The following is a 25374-nucleotide window of genomic DNA, read 5'->3' on the forward strand; positions in this document are numbered from 1 at the left end:
CCTAATTCTAAAACATTTTCATCACCTCAAAAGGAAACCCTGTAACCATTAATCAGTTGCTCCCCACTCTCCCTTTCCCCCAGCCCCAGGCAACCACTGATACGCTTTCTGTCTCTATGGATTTACTTATTCTGGATATTTAATATAATAGAATCATACGACATATAAGCTTTTGTATCTGGCTTCTTTCACTTAGCATGTTTCTGAGGTTCACCCATACCGTAGTATGTACTGGCACTTCATTCCTTTTCATGGCTAATATTTCATTGTATTGATATACATTTTGTTTATCCATTCACGCACTGATAAACATGGCTTGTTTCTACCTTTTGACTATTGCGAATAGTGCTGCTATGAATGTGTGCACATTTGGTTTTTTTAAATATGAGTTTGCAATTCTTTGGATATACGCCTAGGAATGGAATTGCTGGGACACACGGTAATTCTACATCTAACTGCTACTTGTGGTTTTGATTTTAACTTCTCTAATAACGAGTGATGCTCAGCATCTTTTCATGTGCTTTTTAGCCATTTATATCTTTTGTTTAAAGAAGTCCTTTGCCTATTTTAAAATTGGGTTGTCTTTTTGTTGCTGAATTGTAAGAGTTCTTTATATATTCTGGATACCAGACCCTAATCAAATGTATTATTTGCAAGTACCTTCTTCCATTCTTTTCACTTTCTTGGTAATGTTCTTTGACACACAAAAGTTTAATTTTGATGAAGTCCAATTAGTCTATTTTTCTTTTTACTGCATGTATTTTGGTGTCATATCTAAGAACGTAGTGCCAGCCAGGCACAGTGGCTCACACCTGTAATCCCAGCACTTTGGGAGAAGCCAAGGCGGGCAGATCACCTGAGATCAGGAGTTCGAGACCAGCTTGGCCAACATGGCGAAACTCCGTCTCAACTAAAAAAAAATACAAAAATTAGCCAGGCATGGTGGTGGGCGCCTGCAATCCCAGCTACCTGGGAGGCTGAGTGAGTAGAATAGTTTGTGAACATCAGTGGCGGAGGTTGCAGTGAGCTGAGACTGTGCCACTGCACTCCAACCTGGGCAACAGAGTGAGACTCTGTCTCAAAAAAACAAAAAACAAACAAGAATGTGCTGCCAAATCTAAAGTCATGAAGATTTACCTGTATTTTTTTCCTAAAAGTTTAATGATATGGCTCTTATAGTTAGGCCTTTGATCTAAACAAAAGTATAGGCCATTTGGAGTTCATTTCTGTATATGGTATGAAGAAAGACATCTATTCTTTTTTTTTTTTTTCCATCTATTCTTTTTTTCTTGAGACGGAGTCTTGCTCTGTCACCCTGACTGGAGTGCAGTGGCACCATCTCGGCTCACTGCAACCTCTGCCTCCCAGGTTCAAGCGATTCTCATGTCTTGGCCTCCTGAGTAGCTGGACAGGAACGCACCACTGTGCTGAGCTAATTTTTGTATTTTTAAATAGAGACAGGGTTTCTCTATGTTGGCCAGGCTGGTCTCGAACTCCTGACTTCAAGTGATCTGCCTGCTTAGGCCTCCCAAAGTGCTGGGATTACAGGTGTGAGCCACCATGCCCAAGCTAGACATCTATTCTTGAATGTCTATCAGGCCTCTCAAACCCAAACTTTTAGTATTCCTCTACCAAATCTGCGCTTCCCAGTCTTCCCTATCTCAGCAAATGCTCACGTTAAAAACCTTGAAGTCGGCTGGGTGCGCTGGTTCAGAGCCTGTTCTAGCACTTTGGGAGACCGAGACAGGTGGATTGCTTGAAGCCAGGAGTTCAAGACTAACCTAGCCAACACAGATTTTTAAAATCTTGAAGTCGTCCTTGAGTTCTCTTTTTCTTTTACAATCTACCTCCAAACCATTAGCAAATCCTGTTGGCTTCACCTTCAAACCATATCTCAAATTTACCATCTCCTCCTCTTCTAATCTGGATTATTACAACAGCCTTTTAACTGGTCTTTCGGCTTTCACCTTTGCCTCCCCACAATCTAATGAGCAGCCACTGATCCTGTTAAAATTTAAGTCTCTGCTCTAAACCCTTCAATGACTTCCTATTTCACTCATAATAAAAACCATAGTGCCTTCCAAGACCTACAATGTCCTACCTAAAGAATTTGCCCCTACCATACACACACCTTTCTGGTCTCATCTCACCTCTCTCCCAGGACTCCTGGCTGCCCTGTCTTTGCCTTCTTTGGAATGCTGCCGCCCAAGGTATCTCCATGGCTGGCCCCTTCACCTGGTCTTTGCTCAAATTCACCTTCTTAGTGAGGCCTTCTCTAACCACTGTATTTAAAATACCAATTGTGCATCCCTTGATACTACTTATTCCCCTACCCTCTAACCTTTGTTTATTTTTCTCCACAGTATTTATCAGCATCCGACACACTACGTATTTTATTTATTACCCCCCCCATTAGAATGTAATCTTCGTGAAAGCAAGGACTTCGATTTGTTCATCTGTAACCCCCACTGCTCACAACAATGCCAAACACAAGTAGACCTTCAATAATTAATTGAATTAACAAATAACATAAATTATAGTCGCCCGTTGCTGTACCTGTTCCCTTAATGGACTGAGAGCTTTCTGCAAGCAGTGACACCCTTATTCACCCATGAACTCCCAGCACCTAACATTTGCGCTCGGCACATAGTAGGCATTGATTTTAAATGAATGAACCAACAAGACAGGCCTATGAAACATCTCGGCTTTTCAAACACAGTCCCTATGCTATCATTCCCTAAATATAAGTCAGTGTGTGGGGGTTATCCGAAGGAAGAGGTTCCAATACCAATTCCCACGTCCTCACGCGTACACTCTCTGTTATCCCTACAATAACCAAGTGAGAAAATGAGTAACGGTGACAGCCAGAAAATGAACGCTGAACCGTGCAACGACAACTCCGAAGGAGAAAGCAGTTGTGATGAGATGAAAGAAGGTAGCGGGACTCAAAACAGAAACACTGTCCCGGGAGTGGTGGCAAGGAGAGGGAAGGGCCCCAGCGGCCACAACCATAGAGTCCTGCTCTTTTGACAGCTAAGGAAACTAACGCCCAGAGAGGAAAGCGACTCCCCCGAGGTCACACAGCGAGTGAGCCACGGCGAGAATCCACAGCATCCCGCGTCCGCGCGCCGCCCCAGCTCCCTCGCGTTTGGGGTGGTGTCCTCCGCGCAGAGCCCCCACCAGCGCACGTGCTCCGAGGTCCCCGGACGCCCGCCCGCCCACGGCTCGGGGCCGGCTCCCCATCTCGGTCCAACGCTGGGGTCGACGGCAGTGCGCTGCGCCCGCCTCCTGCGCCCCTCTCAGCCAGCCCGGGAGCCCGCCCGGGTCCGGCGGCTGGCAGCGCTCACCGCGAAGGTGGGCCTGGGCCGCCCGCTCTGCGCCGCCGCTTACCTGGCAGGGTCCCGCGGGAACCTGAAGAAGGCCAAGTCGGACTGCGTGCTCTTCCGCGTGCAGTTGGGTGCAGCGCAGAAGTTCGGCATCGTCGCCCGCCCGCCGGCCGACCCAGCCCTCCCCTCCCCGCCTCCTCAGGGCAGTCCGCCCGCCCGTCGGGGCAGGGGAGGGGAGCCAGGCCGGCCGGCCGGCTCGGCAGGGCCGACGCGCGGGGGAGGGGCGGGCGGGCTAGAAGCCGCGAGGGCCAGGAGGGGTGCCGCGGTCCGAGGCCGGGCTGGAGACGCGGCTCCACAGTGCTGTGAGCGGCCGGGAGGATTTACCGCCGCCGCCGCCGCTGGTGCACCTCCCGCCCGCCCGAGACGCTGCCGCCTCCTTCCCACAATGCACCCTGACGCCCGGGGGTGCCCTCTCTTCCCTCAGCCTTCCTCCCCCGCCCCTCCTTTCCGCCTTCTCAGCAGGCGGGCACGCACAAGGTAGCGCGCCTGCCGGGGTGTGGCGAGGCGGAGGCGGGACCTGGCGCGCGCTGCCGCAGTGCGACTGCGCACGGTCTAATCCGCGGGGGGGAGAGAATTGCGCATGCGCGCCTGTCTCCCGGGACGCTAGAGCAGGCGATAACAGGGCTGCTCCGGTAGGTTTGGCGTGCGCGGGTTTCTGCAGATGTAGGGCGAGCTTACACGTTACATCACCGATGCATCTCTTCTTGCTTGCTTAATTTGCTACCACTTAGGCCTTTCTTGCAGAATTCGCCATATACTCCTTAAGGGCCGCAGAATCGGAGCGACCTTGGTGACTGGCAAACTCGGCAGATGTGCGTGCACTGGTTTGATGCAGACGTGGTTGTAGGCGATTTAATTTTTCCCAGCTTTGCAGCGACTGTTGGCTTCCCAGAAGGGATCCCCCCAGCCTCGACTGGAAGCTGAGGGACAAAAATTCATAAAAGCAATTACTCTTTCCCGGTCTGGCTTCTAGAAGAGCAAGAATAGCGATATGATTACACCTGCAGCCCTATAAAGATTGATCTGTCCGTCTTTCCCTTACAGTCGTGGCGTGTTAACGTTCCTGTGTTGTTCAGTGCCAGAATGAGTGACCGCTATTTAGAACAAAGGATTAGTATCAAATTTTGCGTGAAATTGAACAAGTCTGCAAGTGAGACCCACCATCTTTTAAAAGAAGCTTATGGGGATGAAGTCATGTCAAGGGCCAGAGTTTTTGACTGGCACAAAAGGTTTAAAGAAGGTCGGGAAGATGTTCGAGATGATGCCCGAAGTGGGCGTCCAGTCACCCACCGAACAGATGACAATATCCAGAAGGTCAAGGACTTGGTTTGTTCAAACAGGCAGTTAACCGTAAGGATGATGGCTGAAGAGTTACATTTAGACAAAGAAACAGTTAGGCTCATTTTGAAAGAAAACTTGAACATGAGGAAGATTTCTGCAAAAGTTATTTCGGGTGTTTTGAAGGGTGAGCCTAAACCACAAAAACTTGACTTTCGGTCCGATCTTTCAAAGGAAACTAGGAAAAATAGCTCATATTTGAGGAAAAAGGTAACAGGTTCTGAAACATGGAGTTATCTCCAGGGTGAAGCTGGTGGGGAAATGCCCCTGCCGGTATCCCATCCCAGAGTCCAGTACCCTGCCAGTCAGCTTCTGCAGGCGTCATCTTCAACAAGCCTTCCCCCCAGGGTAGCTGAGAATTGGTTCACCCCATGGTGAGAGGAATGTGAGTTAGCTGAACCAGAACTAGGATGCTGCCTCACTGTTAGGCACCTTCTTTGGCTGCTCACCTATTTTTCAGTCTTCACCACTCCTCCCTATGTGCCATGGCCCTCCTCATTACTCTTTGCTGGACTCTTGGACCATTTTCCTTGCTGTTCTCCATAACTTTGAAAAACTTTTGGCTGTTCCCTTCTGGTATTTGCTTGTTCTTGATTTCTTTTGCTCAACAAGTTTGGATTTCTTCTCTGCCCAGACCTTAGCTCATTGTGGCTGTCCTGTTCCTTTGTTCTCAACATTCTGCTTCAGAGGATCATGCCAGTGAGAAGAGAGGAACAGAATCTCCTGGAATCTGTATCTCTGTGCCCAGGGAGGCATGCTTTTCTGGGAGGACCCCAAAAGAAGGCTTACAGTTTCAGCCTGCTTCGCAGTCAGGGCCTGAGGTATGGTACAGAAGGTAGTGGTATGCTGGTACTACTGAACAGTGCTGGGCCTAGGGGCTGATCTGGCCCAGACGACTCAGTAGGCGCCCCTTAGGAATCAGGGATTGGCCACCAATACTGATCTTCTCACAGGCCTACACCTCACAGAAGAGCTGGGTTTGTTTCATTCTAGTCCTATGCTTTGGACCTCCACTCATTTGGGTATCACCCCTGTTGGAAGAGGAGGATCTGGTGCTAGAAAATATAAACCCGGGCACCCAGGCCTAGGCTGTGATGTGTAGGGAGGAAGACCAGGTGGCTCTCCAGTCCCTGAATTAAGGGAGCCTGCTGCCTATATGCGGATTCCCACACAGCAGCCTGTTTTAGTAACTAATGCTTATAGTTTTGAGAACTTGCTGTTTTTAGAACACTGCTGGGCATTGACAATGTGGAAGTTATGAACAAGATCTCCAAGGGCTGATGGGCTTCATGGATGAGATGGTTCTTGAACTGGATCCATGAGGATGGGTGAGACGGGGCTGTGAAATTAGGGAAAGCTTCCGGGGCAGGTGGAACAGCATGAGGCTTCCAACCTGCATCAGTAGAAAATGACACTGGCCAGGTGTGGTGAATCATGCCTGTAATCCCAGCACTTTTGGAGGCTGAGGTGGACGGATCACAAGGTCAAGAGATCGAGACCATCCTGGCCAACATGGTGAAACCCCGTCTCTACTAAAAATACAAAAATTAGCTGGGCATGGTAGTGCGCGCCGGTAGTCCCAACTACTCAGGAGGCTGAGGCAGGAGAATCTCTTGAACCCAGAAGGCAGAGGTTGCAGTGAGCCGAGATTGTGCCACTGCACTCCAACCTGGCGACAGAGCTAGACTCTGTCTCAAAAAAAAAAAAAAAAGGAATTAGAAAATGATGACACTATGGGCTAAAATAACAAAGTTTAAAGAGGAAGATAATGGTGTTGTAGCAGATGAACAATTTGGGATAATTTGCTTTCTCTCCTAAGCCTCCAACTCTGTGCCACTTGTTGTTAAATTGCTTCCCCTGAGTCTGTGAATAGGTTTGTAACAACCAATTTGATATCTGATTTTCCATTTGGACCCCAACAAGCAGTTTCTGCAAGTTCAAACTCTGTCTCTTCTCTTCCTGCCTCTTCCAGGATTTATGGAATGGAACTTTTCCCAAGTGGGTTCCAAGTAATACCACATAGACTGGAAACATTCAGGGGGCAGGGGTTTGGTAATAGCATTTCACAGAATTGGCCAGTCTTTGTTTTACTCAAGGATTTTTAGATATAACAGCTCCTCTTAAACAATACTGCCTGATAGTAGAGGCACAACACTCATTCATCACAGTTACTTTTAGTGCTGTTCTTTCACTTTCTCTACTCACCTCCAAAAATTACAAGTTCCTCATTAACACCTGTTTTTGTTTTGTTTTGTTTTTTGAGACGGAGTCTTGCTCTGCTACCCAGGCTGGAGTGCAGTGGCACGATCTCTGCTTACTACAACCTCCGCCTCTCGGGTTCACATGTTTCTCCTGCCTCAGCCTCCCGAGTAGCTGGGATTACAGGTGAGGGCTGCTACACCCGGCTATTTTTTGTATTTTTAGTAGAGGTGGGGTTTCACCATGTTGGCCAGGCTGGTCTTGAACTTCTGACCTCAGATGATCCACCCACCTCGGCATCCCAAAGTGCTGGGATCACAGGCGTGAGCCACCACGCCGGGTCAACACCTGTTAGTTTTGAGGCACCTTGAAAGCTAGACCTTGTCCCACAAAGAGAAGATACTATATAAGAAAACTCTTAAACCAGGCAGCAGCTTATAGACCTCCAGCTCCTTAACAGTTTCTAGACATTCCATTTCAGGACCATTAAGTCTTCCTACATCAGATGCGACTCTAGGTTGCCCACAAGCACTTGACACCAGGGACACTGCACTTTAGGAACAAAGTCCCCACCACTAGTTCTTGCAGCTTTGTTGCTGAACCTCATATTAATCCTTGCTAGTGGTAATTGTTGCAGATTTATATGCTCCTGGACCCAGGCCAGGATCCCACAACCATACCTACAGGAGTTGTTTCTAACCTGTTATAAAACAGAGGTCCTGAGACAACTTACTTCTGGATTTTATTCCAGTCCTATGAACAGGGCTGGTGTGTCCCTGCCAATGATGCTGGACCAAGACCCATGGTGAAGTGTAGAGTACCAGAAGCTATGTTGATTCAGACATGGTTTAGACACAGCAACCAGAAGCAGGTAATTAGGAGTGTGAATTCAAATGGTTCCAATTGGCTATAATGAAAAGGACTTATCCAGAGCAAACCATTCACATTTGGCTGCTCAGAATCTCTAAACCCAAGGGTAGAGCATGATCTAGGCATCTCCAAATAGGAAAGTTCTTATATGAGTACTCCTAATGTGCCCACCTACCAAATCTGTTTTATTGCTGATGCACGTTTTGCCCTGGGCTGCACCTTGCTGCCTAGGCCTCTTGAGCTCCTGGTTCCGTAGTCTCACACATTCAGCTATGTGTCTGTCACACCCCAGGCTCTTGTCCTTGACTATTTTCAGACACCTCTCAGTTTATTCTCCACAGTTTGCTCTTACTCCTCTCTTTCCTTGTTGCTTTGTTTTCTGGTCCTGGGTCACATCTTCAGTAGCTGCTTTTGGTCACTTTGGTGTGCTGATCCTTGTATTGACCTTTGGGTCATGGTTTTCCACTTAACTTACAACTCTTCTCTCTGATTTTTTGGATCCTTCTTTCAGCTCCTCACTTCAGCTGCTGAGTAAGGAAATTGTCTGCTCCAGCCTTGGCGCCAGGTTTCCTTCCTATCTTAAAGAAGCAGGGTGGGATGACATGGGGGAATTATGTGCTGATTTTGTTTTTTCTAAAGGACATGGGCACCTTAGCCACCCTCAATTGTGCTCCCCAGAGGCACCCAGTGTCACCAGTTTCTCAAGGAGGCAATATGGTTACCTCTAGTAGCAAGAGTCATGAAACTTTTTCAGAGCTATAACATCCAAAGCCCATTCTCCTAGCAACTGTATTTTCCCTGGCAGGAGAAGCTCCACCTAACCACAAGAGATCAAGCCTGGCTTTCTGTGGGATGTCAGTAGGAGAGCTGGCCATCTGCAAACTTTCTCAAGCTTAACACTATCAGTCAAAGACTCCATTTGGCTTTCAGGTTGATCTTTGTCCCCGCCCCCACGCTCATTCTAATTCAAAGTCCACATGGAATGTTTTATGCCACAGCTGAGAGTCTAAGAGGAATACATGCCTTCCGGGGCAGATCATCCTAACACTGATTTTATGCAATTCTCCCCTTCCATCACCCCACCCTACCTTGCTTCATTTGCCCCACTAGTAATGATCAAAAAGAGAAAATAAAATGTTCACCAAATCTGTGACTTAGAAAAACATGTGGAGGGTTCAGCCATCTTCTGAATTCTGATCCTCACTGAGTCCTCATTGAAATGTTATCATTTGGGGAAGAATGTTTACCTGGGGCCTCCTTCCCAGAACCTTTTTTTCAGATCAATTTTTTAGTCAAAGTCTAGACTTGCCTTTGGAAATGCCTGGATCAATCTGGATGCTAAATGACTTGGGGACACCTAATAAAGGAATGGGGTACTAATGGGGAATTGTCTGTCATTGCATTACAAATGCTGCTCAGCCTCCCTGCCATTTTCAGATATCATCACCAGCGAGTTTCACTAGGCTCTTTGGGACTGGGTCTCAGCGGTGTCCCATGTGACTCAATGAGAGCCCACCTTTGCTGCTAAATTGTGTATGTTACCCTGCATTCTCCAATTGCTTCTTCTTCAGTCAGCCCACCCAGATTTTACCAGGCGTTTATATCTTTTCTGAGGTAACCATCATGTATTTATGTTCTACAGTGTCTCCCTTATCAGATCCTTGCAAATACTACCCTAGTTGAATCACCCCTTTCCCAGTATTAATATCCAGAAACAAAAAATCTATAGTGGGGAGCTCCAGTGGGTCCCCTCCAAGGACTCACTTGGGCATAGTCCAGTGGTCAACGGACTTCTGTAAAGGAGTCTTTATGGGCCATATGGTCTCTTTTGCCACTAAATATTTTAGTGCAAAAGAAGACATAGTTAATATAGAAACAGATGAGCACAGCTGTGTTCCAATAAAACTTCATAGTTGGGCGCGGTGGCTCATGCCTGTAATCCCAGCACTTTGGGAGGCCGAGGCGGGCAGATCACGAGGTCAGGAGATCGAGACCATGGTGAAACCCCGTCTCTACTAAAAATACAAAAAATTAGCTGGGCGCAGTGGCGGTCGCCTGTAGTCCCTGCTACTCAGAAGGCTGAGGCGGGAGAATGGCGTGAACCCGGGAGGCGGAGCTTGCAGTGAGCCGAGATTGCGCCACTGCACTCCAGCCTGGGCGACAGAGCGAGACTCCGTCTCAAAAAAAAAAAAAAAAAACTATAAATGGATACTAGAATTTGAATTTTATATAGTTTTTATAAAATACTATTTTGATTTTTTTAAACCATTGAAAAATGTTAAAAAGAGGCCGGGCACGGTGGCTCAGACCTGTAATCCCAGCACTTTGGGAGGCCGAGGCGGGTGGATCACCTGAGGTCAGGAGTTCGAGACCAGCTTGGCTAACATGGTGAAACCTCGTCTCTACTAAAAATATAAAAATTAGCTGGGCGTGGTGGTGTGTGTCTGTAATCCCAGCTACCTGAGAGGCTGAGGCAGGAGAATCGCTTGAACCCGGGAGGCTGCAGTGATCTAAGATCTCACCACTACTCCAGCCTGGGCAACAGAGCGAAACTCCATCTCAAAAAAAAAAAAAAAAGTTAGACATTCTTAGCTTTTAGGCCATAGAAAAACAGATGGCAGGACAGATTTGGCCCATGGGCTATAATTGATATAACCCCCAGTCTAGTGTATATAAAGTGTGTATATAAAAATGACAGATGATTATTTTCCATCAATAACATTATTAATGCCACATTGATCTGGCAGTGTCTGACAATTTATTTGTAGAAATTGTGGGCCAGGCATGAGGGCTCATGTCTGTAATCCTAGCACTTTGGGAGGCGGAGGCAGGCAGATTGCTTGAGGCCAGAAGTTAGAGACCAACCTGGGCCAACATGGTGAACCCCTGTCTTTACAAAAAAATACAAAAATTAGCCTGGCATGGTGGCACGTGGCTGTAGTCCCAGCTACTTGCAGGGCTGAGGCAGGAGGATCACTTGAGCCCAGGAGGTCCAGGCTGCAGTGAGCCATGATCGTGCTACTGCACTACAGCCTGGGCAACAGAGTGAGACCCTGTCTCAAACAAAAAAAATTGTGGAATATTGGAGGGAATCTGTGGAGCCAGGAGAGTAAACTAAAGCTGAATGATTGGCTATTTTACCTTGAAACATTCTGGTTCACAAAATAAATTTTATGCTGTTTTTGACTAAAAATGATATTATAAAACCACCTATATTATTCCCATGTAAAATATCAAAACCAGTGTTGGCAACACTGAAACTGATGCCAAGCTGCAACCAACAATAATAGAATGAACTGAAGGTAGTCCCAAAAATGATTTGACCATGGGTAGCATTTGAATAAGCTTATGTTACCACCTATTAAAGTGTGTACTATGGAGCTGACAAAACTCACTGAAATGTATTTTTTGCATGCTTGCAAATATATATATGTATTACAGATACATATGTGTATTTGCACCTTGCAACTGGTGCTGAGATGTGTCCTTTTAGGTAAGTGTATTTGTCTTTTCCCCTAGAGAGCTCTTTATTGTGTCACCTTTATTTAAACTGATTTTCCAAAGTTGTGGTAGAATCTCAGCATTGAACAGACCGTTACAACAGTGTCTGATCCAGCCAGTCATGTTTCCTATGAGTTCAGGAGTAACTAAACCCTACAGCTGCTGAAAGATTGCATCTGAAAGAAGATTCTGTGTTAATTCACTCAACAAATTTTTATTGAGTGGCTGTACGTGCCAGATGCTATCTTGTGTGTCGGGATACAGCAGTGGACAAAATAGACACAGGCCGTGGATTAGATGGTCTGAAATCTAATTATATTACTCTTCACTCTTGCAAACTTTCTGTTCCGTGTGGGCACACTAACCCATTGTTAACTGCATACCTGGAATTAGGTATGACCGTTGCCACATGCCTTTGTACTCTGGTTTTGATGCCTCTCCAGCTGCATTAATAATTTGAGGACTGCGTGTTTCATTTAACTTTTATTATCCTTTAGACAGATCTATATTGGTAGAAAAACACACTGGCAATGTTGGAAGTGTAGACTGGCAGTGGTTTTCTGAAAAGCAATTTGGCAATATCTATCAGGAGCTTTAAAAATGTTTAGATCCTCTGATCCTCCAATTCCACTTCTGGGAATCTATCCTAAAGAAATAGTCTAAAATGTGGGCAAAATCAATGCTTAACAATCTTAAAGTCCAACAGTAGAAAATTAGTTAAGTAAATTACAGTATGACTATCCAGTAGACTGTTGTGCCATCATTATAATTTATGTTTCTGAAGAGTATTTGACAGCATGGCAAAGTGCTTATAGTGTTAAGTGAAAAGAGTGATATACAAAATTGTATGTATAAATCCAAAAAATGTCTTTTAAAAAGACAGAGGATATGCAAACTCTGGGTAGTTGAATTATAGGTTTTCCTGGTTTTATGCTTTAAAAAAATTTCTCCAGTGTATTACTACTTGTATTATCAGTAAAAATCAATAGCATCTAGAGCTGGCAGTGGAGAGACTGAGGCCAGATCACTAGTTTGGTCCATGAACAATTAACTGGCTGGGTGGACACAGAGGCTGTATGATCTTGTGTTGGCAGCAAGGCTGGGACAGAAGGGAAAAGGACCTGCCCAGGAGGAGAAGGGACCGTGTGACTATGTGACCATAATCCCTACAAAACACAAAGTGTTAAGGGAAGACACCGTGGGTGGCATGCTCTTGTGATGTAGTCGTAGGTAGGTAAAAGACCACTTATGAATCAAGTATATTCTGACAAGTGGAAAAGGATATGAATGCTCTCCTGGGTAAAATTAACCTCCTTTGCATTTCATTCTCACATTCTCACACAAAATGAATTCTCGAGATGGATTTTATAATAGCTGATTCTCTGAAGAATCCCTGAGACTTCGTATGATTCTTTAGTATAGCAGTGGCTTTCGATGTGCCAAGTCTACCTCTTCTCATACTGGGACACTCAAGCAACACAGATGTACACTGGAATTTTGGGTATTCTATACTGAGAATACTGCACACATACCATTAGTCATCTTAATGTTGTAACTTACCAAACTCTTAAGGTTTGCAAATGTGATTTTGTTGGCATCTAGAACCAGTGTATTTTTTATTTATGTCTGAAAAATAATCATTGTGGGGTTTTAAAATGAAAAATCATGTAGCTAATGCCTATCCATAGATGAAATTGTTATGTTGGGAAAATGTGTACTTAATCTTTGCTTTAGTAAAATGATTATTAAAAAAATGTTAAATGTCTCCTCAGTGAAATTTTAAACCTCCAAATGAGTACACAAGGTAAATACATATTTTATAGGCCTATAGCTCATATAATTGCCAAGCTGAAAGAGTTCTTTAAGATCTAAGTATAAGTCCTCTGGTCTATAGAATGAATGAGTGAGGCTTGGGTTTCAGTTCTGGCTTCTTAACTAGCTATGTAACTTTGGGCAGTTCATTTGTACCCTCTAAGGTTGTCAGTTAATTCATCTGTAAAAGGGAAATAATGCCATCTATCTCATGGAGTTGTTCATTTTGTTCATTTCAACAATATTTATTGAGTGCTTATCTATGATGCTGTTCTAGATACAATAAACAAGACCCCAAGAAATGTTCCTCCTCTTGAGCACACGTTTCAGTGAGGGAGACAGACAAGAAATAAGATAAATTAGTAGGCCGGGCACGGTGGCTCACGCCTGTAATCCCAGCACTTTGGGAGGCCAAGGCGGGCGGATCATGAGGTCAGGAGATCAAGACCACGGTGAAACCCCATCTCTACTAAAAAAATACAAAAAAAATTAGCTGGGCGTGGTGGCGGGTGCCTGTAGTCCCAGCTACTTGGGAGGCTGAGGCAGGAGAATGGCGTGAACCCAGGAGGTGGAGCTTGTAGTGAGCTGAGAGTGCGCCACTGCACTCCAGCCTGGGTGACAGAGCGAGACTCCGTCTCAAAAAAAAAAAAAAAAAAAAAAAAAAAAAAAAGATAAATTAGTAAAAATATCTGTTAGATAGTGATTATTAGATGTGAGGCTTACGTTAAACAGTGTATATGAGGCACACAGCACAACACCTGGCATGGAGTACGTGCTCAGTAGAGAATAATTTCTTCTGTTTCTTGAGGCTTCCCAACAGCTCCGGAATTACCCTACAACATGGTGGTAGTCGGCAAGAAGCCTGACTCATTGCTTTCTATCTCTTGCCAGTTAAGGCGTAAACCTGTTTTTGCTTAAGAAGACAAAAGAATTCTTACAGTGGTGTTTTGTACTTCCTATATGGCAGATTAATCAAGGTGGTGCCTAAACACTGTTGATAAATGACCTTTTCTGCAGCCAGTTGGCAGGAGTCCTTGCCTGGGGTGGGATGGCAGGTGTTAAGTCCACAAAGACAAATGCATAGTGTCATTGCTATTTAAGCAAAACAGTCTAGAAGACCGAAACGGCTGTTTCTCTTAAAGAAAAGATGTGTGCCCTATGTCCTGGGCCAAACGCTGGAGCACTGAGCAAAGTTTGCAGTATTAGAAGGAAACTGCCTACTGCATTATTTATGGGAGACCAGGGCATTGACAGAAAGCCAGGAAAAGGAGAGTTTAATGCTTTGCAGTTTTGATATTTTTGTCCATTATAGAAAATTTGGAAAGTTTAGAAATGTTTAAAGAAGCAGCCAGAAGTCCACTCCTAGAGTTCGGGTCTTTCATCAGACCCATCTGCTTGCCTCAGCTTCCTCCTTCAAAAACATCCAGCCAGGCTGGGTGTGGTGGCTCATACCTGTAATCCCACCACTTTGGGAGGCTGAGGCAGGCAGATCACTTGAGGTAAGGAGTTCGAGACCAACCTGGCCAACATGGTAAAACCCCATCTCTACTAAAAATACAAAAATTAGCCGGTCGTGGTGGTGCACACCTGTAATCCCAGCTACTTAGGAGGCTGAGGCAGGAGAATCACTTGGACCTGGAAGGTGGAGGTTGCAGTGAGCTGAGATCATGCCATTGCACTCCAGGCCAGGTGACAGAGTGAGACTCTGTCTCAAAAAAAAAAACAAAAAAAAACAGTGAACAGTCATTTACTGAACTCCTTCTTCAAGCCTGGGCCTGCACTAGGCACAGAGTATAGCCCTTGTCTTTGGGCAGTGCCCAGCTTTGTGGGTTAGGGAAAGGGCCAGAGGTGGAGAGGAGCCCCAAGAAAGGGTTCCTACCTTAGATTGTCAATTTTTCCCAGAGGACAGAGCTAAGGAACAAACTTTTGTAAAGAATTGAAACAAAAAGTTGTAATCATCAACTGAGGGTGATTGTGAAAAAGAGACAGTGGACTGTAAAGAAGGAAAACACAGAACGATGGTAACTGTAGCTCTTCTTATGTAAGAGAGCCTGGAGCTCTGTCCACAAGGATTTAGTGTGTAATATTACCTCTCAGAAGAAACTGGACTTGAGGCTGCGGGCCAGTACCCCTGTACCTTGCATTAAGAACCTAATAAGTGAAAATTCAGAATTACAACCCAAACTCAATGAGGGAATTGGCCCAGGGAGGTTGGGTGATTTTCTTGAATCACACATTTAGTTGGTGGCAGAGCCAGGATAGTAATGAAGGACTTTGAACTTCGCTCAGTCCGTGAGTTTTTTCTATTACTCCATCAGTAATTATTTCCTTTACTAAAATGTACATTCTTATGATATCTTTAAAATCATGCTCACCCTTGCATTTAACAAATGATTTACCAACAGTTGATTTACATACAATTTTTAAGGAACATATTTATAGCATAGAAAGTGGTGCAGAGGGTTTTACCAAATTTCTCTGGGGTGTCCAGGTCCCCTGGTCCTTCCAGAGCTCTGTATTCATAAGTAAATGTTGGCATTCTGTCATCCATTTTTTTCCAGATGTTCTTCCCAAGTAGTGTGTTATGTTTTGTGTTTTTAATATTTCTCATATACGTTTTTAAAAATCTGGGCACATAAATCCTAATAAAGCTCTCAACTATCTCCTCTGTGCTGTCTCAAATTTCTGAGTATGCTTATATTCATGACACAGTGTCTGAAGTCATGAATGCTATCACGTAATTAGGACTTACTTCCCTAAACCCCAGTCTTATGTTTCTAGATGTTCTGAAAATTCTTTACACTTCACTTATAAATGCCACTATACTGTGCCATGACATTTCCATAGTAACATATATTTCAAACATGAAAACAGGAAGTCCAAGGAAAAGGGAAGTTGGTTTCCAATGCATAAATAAAAAAATTAAAAATTGTAGAATACATAAAATGAGGTAATGGGTGTAGTATAAGGGGATACAATTAGGGGACTGTATATTTTATTCTACTTTGACCTCCTCTGAACAGAATGTTCCTGTAGGCTCACCTTAGGGATGGGCAGTATCTACCACCCACCCAGTGGCCCAATCTTGGAATCATGCTTTCTTTGACCCTGACATCCTGGCAGGCCATGTGATTTCCCTAACATCTCTTATTGTCACCTACTGCAACTGGACACGGGTGGTCACCCACCTCTCACCTCACTGTCTGAAGACCATCCCCTACACTGCTCCTGTGCTATTTGGCCTGGAGTTTGCTGAAAATTGGAGACTTCTGGATACCAACTTTTTGAGCTTGCTCAATCATGCCCCACTTTGTGCCTGGAATCCCTCTCTGCTGCCATCCACCTGGCAAACTCCCCTTTTGGACTCAAGCCTCAGCCTCACCATTGCTGTTCTCCCCCACCACCCACCAACCCACTCAGTGAAGCAGCCACCCTCCCCTACCACCATGTAAAATGCACATTCTTTAATTTTTTTTTTTAGCTTTAGCTTTTGTGGATACATGGCAGGTATATATATATTTATGGAGTATATTGGATATTTTGATACAGGTATACAATGTGTAGTAATCACATCAGGGTAAATGGGGTATCCATCACCTCAAGCATTCATCCTTTGTGTTACAAACAGTCCAATTATACTCTTAGTTATTATTATTATTATTTTTTTTTTTTTTGAGAGGAGTCTTGCTCTGTCACCCAGGCTGGAGTGCAATGGTGCCATCTTGGCTCACTGCAGCCTCCACCTCTTGGGTTCAAGCGATTTTTGTGCTTCAGCCTCCTGAGTAGCTGGCATTACAGGTGCACGCCACCACACCTGGCCAAGTTTTGTGTTTTTAATAGAGACAAGGTTTCACCATGTTGACCAGGCTGGTTTTGAACTCGTGACCTCAGGTGATCTGCCTGCCTTGGCCTCCCAAAGTGTGATTACAGGCGTGAGCCACCAAGCCCAGCCTTCCTTTAGTTATTTTTAAATGTACAATTACATTATTATGACTGTAGTCACCCTGCTGTGCTATCAAATATTTGATCTTATCCATTCTTTCTAACTATTTTTTGGCACCCATTAACCATCCCCTTTTCCCCCCACCCCACCCTCCACTATCCTTCCCAGCCTCTGGTAACCATCATTCTACTCTCTATCTCCATAAGTTCATTTATTTTAACGTTAGCTCCCACAAATAAGTGAGAACATGAGAGGTTTGTTTGTCTGTGCCTGGCTTATTTCACTTAACATAATGACCTCCAGTTCCATCCATGTTGTTGCAAATGACAGGATCTCATTCTCTTTTATGACTGAATAGCACTCCATTGTGTATATGTACCACATTTTCTTTATCTATTCGTCTGTTAACAGACACTTGGGTGGCTTCCAAATCTTGGCTATTGTGAATAGTGCTGCAAAAAACATGGGAGTGCAGGTATCTCTTTGATATATTGATTTGCTTGCTTTTGGGTATATACCTAGGAATGGGATTACTAGATTGTATGGTAGCTCTATTTTTAGTTTTTTGCAGAACCTTCAAACTGTTCTCTGTAGTGGATGTACCAATCTACATTCCCATCAACGGTGTATGAGGGTTCCCTTTTCTCCGCATCCTTGCCAACATTTGTTATTGCCCATCTTTTGGATAAAAGCCATTTTAACTGGGGTGAGATGATATCTCATTGTAGCAATGCACATTCTGACGTCAAGAAAACTGTAACACTTAACTGAACTTTGTCGTTTGCAGGATGTTTTTCTTCCCTACCAGCCCAGGACCTCCTAAAAGCTAAGCCCACATCTGATTCTTCCATGTTCCCTGAATCCAGAATAAACCTTGCCTGGAACTGCTCAATAAATGTTTGATAGATGAATGAAAGAAGGGATTTTATGGTAATTTTTTATTGTGGTAAAATTCACATGACAAAATTCACCATTTTAACCACTTTAAAGTGTACATCTCATTTGCATTTAGTACATTCACAATGCTGTGCAACCATCACCACTATCTAGTTCAGAAGATTTTCATCACACTAAAAGGAAACCCTATACTCATTAAGCAGTCATTCTCCATTCTCTCTTATCCTTGGCCCCGGCAACCATTAATCAACTTTCTATCTCTATGGATATGTTCGGACTCATGTATGTTTGTTTTATATTTTGTGTAATAATCTCATACTGTGTTATTTATTTTGTTGCTCAAGTTGTTCCAGCTTTGGCCATTGGATGTTTTTTCAGGTTGGCTTCCGTGTCTCTTTGATGTGCTGCCAACCTTTTGTTTTTTCTTAGCAGGTCCTTACCTTCTGGTACTACGATATGCTCCAAGATTATCTTGTTTTTTGCCTCTCCACACCTGTGACCAGCCATTTCTCTATTCTCGATTTCTCTCTAGCCCTGGTTCCTTTTATTGGAGAATGGTGTTTAGAAAGCAAGATATGGGCAGTGAGTGTATTGTTACTGGAATTTGGGTCTTTTTGATATCTTCCATGTCTCTACTTAACAAGCTCAATTTTTTCACTAGGATATTGATCACATAGAATACAGTGATAATAGTTTTAATGACCTTATCTACCAATTTTACCCATCTCCCTCAGTTTCAGTTGACTGAGTTTTGGAAATAGCTTTTGGCTATTACTTTTAAGCTTTGTTAGATGAGACCAGAGTAATATTAGTCTAAGGCTAATTTTACCCCAGTGTTGAGGGCACTGAAACTTTATGAAATATGTCTTGCCACTCTAGATGTTAGGAATAGGAAGTGGACCTGTGTGATCTCCAAAAATGGTTCCTTCTAATCCTTTTAGGTAGTTCTTTCTCTGGCCTCTGGTAGTTTCCTTACATGCATGCTGAAGACTTGAGGGGGCTTCATATATTTGGAAGCAATGTTGCCAGGTGGTACTCAGAGATTCTGGGATATATCTTCCTGGTGAACTTTTCCTTTTATCATTATCATTATCATATGATTCTTTATCCCTAGTAATTATTTTTGGCTTAAAATCTGTCAATATTGCATTATTTTGCTTAGCATTTGCCTAGTATACTTTCCCATTCTTTTAACGTTTCTGTGCTGCTATTATTATTATTATTATTTTTTTTTTTTTTTTTTTTTTTTTTTTTTTTTTTTTTGAGACAGGGTCTCACTCCTGTTGCCCAGGCTGGAGTACAGTGGCACGATCTCAGCTCACTGCAAACTACGCTTCCCGGGCTCAAGGGATCCTCCCATCACAGCCCCCCAGGTAGCTGGGACTGCAGGTGCATGCCACCACACCCAGCTAATTTTGTATTTTTTTTTGTAAGGATAGAGTTTCATCACGTTGCCCAGGCTGGTCTCAAACTCCTGGGGTCAAGCAATCATCCCACCTTGGCCTCCTAAAGTGCTGAGATTACAGGCATGAGCCACCATGCCTGGGCTCAAATTAGATGTTTTAACAACCAGTGTTTATTTAGATTTATAAACCTGCATGCCGGTTTCGTTGCCTATCTTTCTCTCTTTTTACTGAAATATAATTCATATCCAATAAAATCGTTAGTATATTTACAAAATTGTAGAACCATCGCCACTAATTTTAGAAAGGTTACAGCATTCCAAAAGGAAACCCCCTACCCATTAACAGTTTCCTCATTTTCTTTAATCCCCTGGCAACCACTCATATACTTTCTGTCTTTATGGATTTGCCTATTTTGGAGATTTCATATAAATGGAATAATAATATTTAGCCTTTTATGTCTGGCTTCTTTCACTTAGCCTAATGTTTTTAAGGTTCATCCATGTTAGAGCATGGGTCAGTCCTTCATTCCTTTTTTTTTTCTTTTGAGATGGAGTTTCGCTCGTTGCCCATGCTGGAGTGCAATGGTGATCTCAGCTCACCACAACCTCCACCTCCAGGGTTCAAGCGATTCTTCTGCCTTAGCCTCCCGAGTAGCTGGGACTACAGGTGCGCACCACCACGCCCAGCTAATTTTTGTATTTTTAGTAGAGACAGGGTTTCGCCATGTTGGCCAGGATGGTCTTGACCTCGTGATCTGCCCATTTCAGCCTCGCAAAGTGCTGGGATTACAGGCATGAGCCACCGCACTTAGCCCCTTCATTCCTTTTTATGGCTGAATAACATTCCATTGTGTGAATCTACCACATTCTATTTATTTATCAGTTGATGGACATTTAGGTTGTTTTCAGCTTCTGGCTATTATGCAGAATACTGCTATGAATGTTCATGTACAAGTTTTTTGTGAACGTATGTTTTTAATTCCCTTGGGTATACACCTAGGAGTGGTATTCATAAGTAATTCATTATTTCTTGTATTCATTGGTATGCTGGTAAATATTTAACACCAGTTTTCACTTGGTAGGGTTGGGGATCTCTGATTTGTAACACTTGTTAATTTCTAGAGTGTAAATATTCAAATTACCAATGTGTCATCATTTAATGTAGAATTGGGAACAGATGCAGAGTAGTACACCATTCTATAGTATGTCTACTGTATAAACACAGGAGATAGAAATAAAAGTTGCATGGATGATAGCACAATGTGCTAAAATAATTAAGAAGGGATGCATTGTGAGGATTTTTGACCTTTATATTTAAAGTGATTCATTTAATTGTAAGTTTACATAATTTAATTTTTGAAAATGGGCCAGATGCAGTGGCTTATGCCTGTAATCCCAGCACTTTGGGAGGCTGAGGTGGGTGGATCATCTGAGGTCAGGAGTTTTGAGACCAGCCTGGCCAACATGGTGAAACCCCATCTCTACAAAAGTATGAAAAGTACCCTGGCGTGGTGGCCCATGCCTGTAGTCCCAGCTACTCGGGAGGCTGAGGTACGAGAATCCCTTGAACCCAGAAGGCAGAGGTTGTAGTGAGCCAAGATGGCACCACTGCACTCTAGCCTGGGTAATAGAGTGAGACTCTGTCTCAAAAAAAGAAAAAAAGAAAATGACTGTGTAACAACCAATTCTCAAAATTCCTGAAAGTTTTAATAGTCTGCTATCTGGGCTGATGAGAGCTAGCTTCAGTGCCTCACTTGTATCCCACACCTTACATGTTACTTCTTTCTGGATTCAATTTTCTTTTGAGACAGAGTCTCACTTTGTAGCCCAAGCTGCCAAGCTAGAGTGCAGTGGCACAATCTCAGCTCACTGCAACCTCTGCCTCCAGGGCTTAAGTGATTCTCATACCTTAGCCTCCTGAGTATCTGGGACTACAGGTGCATGCCACCACGCCAGCTAATTTTTTGTATTTTTAGTAGAGACGAGATTTCACCATGTTGGCCAGGGTGGTCTCGAACCCCTGATCTCAGGTGATCCGCCTGCTGCGGCCTCCCAAAGTGCTGGGATTACAGGTGTGAGCCACTGTGTCTGGCCTCAATTTTCTCTAAAAAAAAAATTGTTTTTTTATGGAGTTGGTCTTGCTATGTTGGCCAGGTTGGTCTTGAATGTCTGGCTTCAAGCGATCCTCCCACCTCAGCCTCCGGAAGTGCTAGGATTATAGGTGTGAGCCACCATGCCCAGCCTGAATTCAATTTTCTTATAGAAGTATATCTATTAATGTATTAAAATACTTTCAGCAGGTTTCTGTGAGGTAAACTAACTGTCTTTGTTCATCAGAAAATGTCTGAAAGTTTGGCTGTCGCTTACTAATTTGACTGTGTATAGGATTCTGGTTTGAGATTTATTTTTTGTGCACACTTTGAAGATATCCTACTGTCTCCTGGTTCTCCTGGTTCCCATTTTTGCTGATGAGAAAGCTGATTTCATTGTAGTTAACATTCCTTTTGATAATCTGTCCCTTGTCACTGCAGACTTTTATATTTGCCTTATGGTTTTGCAGTTTCATCAGTATGTGACTAGTCATGTAATTGTATTGTATTTTATTTTATTTTATAATTTATTTTATATTTTATTTTATTTTATTTTATTTATTTTATTATTTTATTTTATTTTACTTGAGACACGGTCTCACTCTGTTGCCCAGGCTGTAGTGCAGTGGCACGATCTCAGCTCACTGCAACCTCTACCTCCCAGGTTCAAGGGATTCTTCTGCCTCAGCCTCCCTAGTAATTGGGATTACAGGCGTGCACTACCACTGCCTGGCTAATTTTTGTATTTCTAGTAGAGATGGGGTTTCACCATGTTGGCCAGGCTGATCTCCAACTCCTGACCTCAAATGATCCACCCACCTCGGCCTCCCAAAGTGCTGGGATTACAGGCGTGAGCCACTGTGCCTGGACTGTTTATTTACTGTCTTGGTATGTTTCTCCAGTTTTGGGAAATTATCAGTAATTCATGATGGTTAATTTTATTTGTCAATTTGACCGGGCCACGGGGTGCCCAGATGTTTGGTCACACAATTATTCTGGGTGTGTCTGGGAGGGTGTTTCTGGATGCGTTAACATTTGAATCAATAGACTGAGGAAAGCAGACTGCCCTTTCTAATAATGCGAGTGGGCCTCATTCAATTGTTGAAGGCCTGGATGGAACAAAAAGGCTGACTCTCCCGCAAGTAAGAGCAAACTCCTCCTGCCTGGCTGCTGGGACATCAGTCTTTTCCTGCCTCCAGACTCAAACTGAAACATCAGCTCTTTTTTTTGGGTCTCAAGATTGCAGGATTTTGAACTGGAACTTATACCATTGGCTCTCCTTTTCCTCAGGCCTCTGGACTCAGGCTGGAAAGTCACTGTTGGCTCTCCTGGGTCTACAGCTTGCCAGGTACAGATCTTGGAACTTCTCAGCCTCCATAATTGCATAAGCCAATTCCTTATAATAAATCTCTCTCTCTCTGTACACACACACACACACACACACACACACACACACACACACACAAGGATCTTGTTGGTTCTGTTTCCTGTTTCTCTGAAGAACCCCATAATATTTTAAATAATGATTTTCCACCATTCCCTCTGTTAAATCTTTCTTTCTTTTTTTTTTTACTTTTTTGAGATGGAGTTTCGCTCTTGTCACCCAGGCTGGAGTGCATTGGTGCGATCTCTGCTCACTGCCACCTCCGCCTCCCAGGTTCAAGCAATTCTCCTGTCTCAGCCTCCCGAGTAGCTGGGATTACAGGTGCCTGCCACCACGCCCAGCTAATTTTTGTATTTTTTAGTACAGACAGTTTCACCATGTTGGTCAGGCTGGTCCTGAACTCCTGACTTCAGGTAACCCACCTGCCTTAGCCTCCCAAAGTGCTGGGATTACAGGTGTGAGTCACCCTGCCCGGCCCCGCCCTCCGCCTTTTTTTTTTTTTTTTTGAGATGGAGTCTCACTTTTGTCGCCCAGGCTGGAGTGCAATGGTGCAATCTCAGTTCACTTCAACCTCCGCCTCCTGGGTTCAAGCAATTCTCTTGCCTTAGCTTCTCAAGTAGCTGGGATTACAGGCGCGTGCCACCACGCCTGGCTAATTTTTGTATTTTTAGTAGAGCCGGAGTTTCACCATTTGGCCAGACTGGTCTCGAACTCCTGACCTCAGGTGATCCGCCCACCTTAGCCTCCCAAAGTGCTGGGATTACAGGCATAAGCCACTGTGCCTGGCCCCTCTGTTAAATCTTTCTGGAACTCCTATGAGACATCTGTTTGGCTCTCTCTTTTTATTCTTCATTTCTCTTAGATTCTTGTTCGGGTTTTCTCTCTTTATCTCTCTTTACTCCATTTGGGGTCACGTCCTCAAAATGTTTCTTCAGATTCCCTCTTCAGCTAGCTCGAATATGTAGGTTAACTCATCTTTGGGTCTTTAATTTTAGTAACTATGTTTTTATTTCTGGAAGTTCTATATGGTTCTTTTTCAAATTTCCCAACTCTGTCTCCTCCATACTATTCTGTTCCTTTATTATGGCTTCTCTTTTTTTATATATATATATTTTCTCTTTTTTTTGAGACAGGGTTTCACTATGTTGCCCAGGCTGCTCTTGAACTCCTGGGCTCAAGCAATCTGCCCACCTCAGCCTCCCAAAGTGCTATAATTACAGGCATGAGCCACTGCGCCTGACCAGACTTCTACACTTTCTTATCTCTCTATTTTAATCATCCTTACTTCATAGTCTCTTTCGGGTGGTTCCATTTTTACCCTTCATATCTCTAGTTTGTTTTGTTTGTTGACTCTCTATTTTGATATTTTTTTTCCTCATGTGATTTATTACTTTCTGAGATTATTTTCCTCAGGATATTTTTTTTCTAATAAATTTGTCAAGCGTCCATATCGAGCTATTTTGATTTGCTTCAGCCTAAACCTAAGAGTTTTAATGGGTCTTGCTCCCTCCTAACCTATGAATTTTAATGATCTGGACCAATTTTTCTGTTAATTTATCTTGCTGGGAGCAATGGCTCACGCCTGTAATCCCAGCACTTTGGGAGGCTGAGGCGGGCAGATCACCTGAGGTCAGGAGTTTGAGACCAGCCTGGCCAAATGGTGAAACCACGTCTCAACTAAAAATACAAAAACTAGCCAGGCGTGGTGGCACACGCCTGTAATCCTAGCTACTCATGAGGCTGAGGCAGGAGAACGGCTTGAACCTGGGAGGCGTAGGTAGCAGTGAGCTGAGATTGCACCATTGCACTCCAGCCTGAGTGACAAGAACGAAACTATCTCAAAAAAAAAAAAAAAAAAAAGAAAAGAAAAGAAAGAATTTATCTCAATGGGTGCCTGCATCTAAAGGTAGAGTAAATTCAAACTCCCCATCTTGCATGTGGCAGAGACTGGGGTTTCTATTTTTTGTAAATGCTATTTATTACCCCACCCACAGCCTCTTCAAAGATCAATCTTTCTCGCAACTTCTCTAACACCAGGGTACAGCTTTTCCAGTCTCCTTTTCATGGAAGAAACCCAGCTTCCAATCTCAGGGCTTTATCTCAGTTCCAACTTGCTCACCTGGCAGAAACTTAAGCCCTATCTCCTACTCCTTAGTGTGCAGTGAAACCCTAGCCCACAGCCCTCTGGATCTACAGCTAAGTCTGAGGTCCCTGTGTGTTGCCTAGGCACTGGCTGTACCCTGTCCTGCCTTTGAGCTCCTTTTTCATTTCTGATGTCTAGAAATTTCTCTTTATATTTTTCAAATTTAGCGATAAAAAATAACATTTTTAGGCTGGGCATGGTGGCTCACACCTGTAATCCCAGCACTTTGGGAGGCTGAGGTGTGTGGATCACTTGTGGTTAGGAGTTCAAGACCAGCCTGGGCAACATGGTGAAGCCCTGTCTCTACTAAAAATACAAAAATTAGCCAGGTGTGGTGGTGCGTGCTAGTAATCTTAGCTACTCGGGAGGCTGAGCCAGGAGAATCACTTGAACCCAGGAGGCAGAG

The 25374-nt window shown here is 43.9% G+C and overlaps 2 protein-coding genes across 4 annotated transcripts in view; one reads left to right on the forward strand and one right to left on the reverse strand.

The window, feature by feature from the left end:
• The window catches only part of THAP12 (THAP domain containing 12), a 31194-nt gene extending 27419 nt beyond the window's left edge, over nt 1-3775 (reverse strand). Inside the window, exon 1 of the mRNA XM_032166961.2 lies at nt 3391-3775. Within this exon, the coding sequence (XP_032022852.1) occupies nt 3391-3479 (89 nt within the window). The 5' untranslated portion in view covers nt 3480-3775. The remainder of the gene's footprint in view (nt 1-3390) is intronic.
• A 191-nt stretch (nt 3776-3966) lies between these two features.
• GVQW3 (GVQW motif containing 3) overlaps nt 3967-25374 on the forward strand; it is a 43319-nt gene continuing 21911 nt past the window's right edge. The window contains exon 1 of one of the 3 annotated variants that reach the window (XM_032166963.2): nt 3967-4934. In XM_032166963.2, coding sequence (XP_032022854.1) covers nt 4470-4934 — 465 coding nt within the window. In that variant the 5' untranslated portion in view covers nt 3967-4469. The remainder of the gene's footprint in view (nt 4935-25374) is intronic. The other 2 variants (XM_032166962.2, XM_058424522.1) reach the window with 2 other exon arrangements.

This window comes from Hylobates moloch, unplaced genomic scaffold, assembly GCF_009828535.3.
Source record: "Hylobates moloch isolate HMO894 unplaced genomic scaffold, HMol_V3 SCAFFOLD_11, whole genome shotgun sequence".
Lineage (NCBI taxonomy): Eukaryota > Metazoa > Chordata > Mammalia > Primates > Hylobatidae > Hylobates > Hylobates moloch.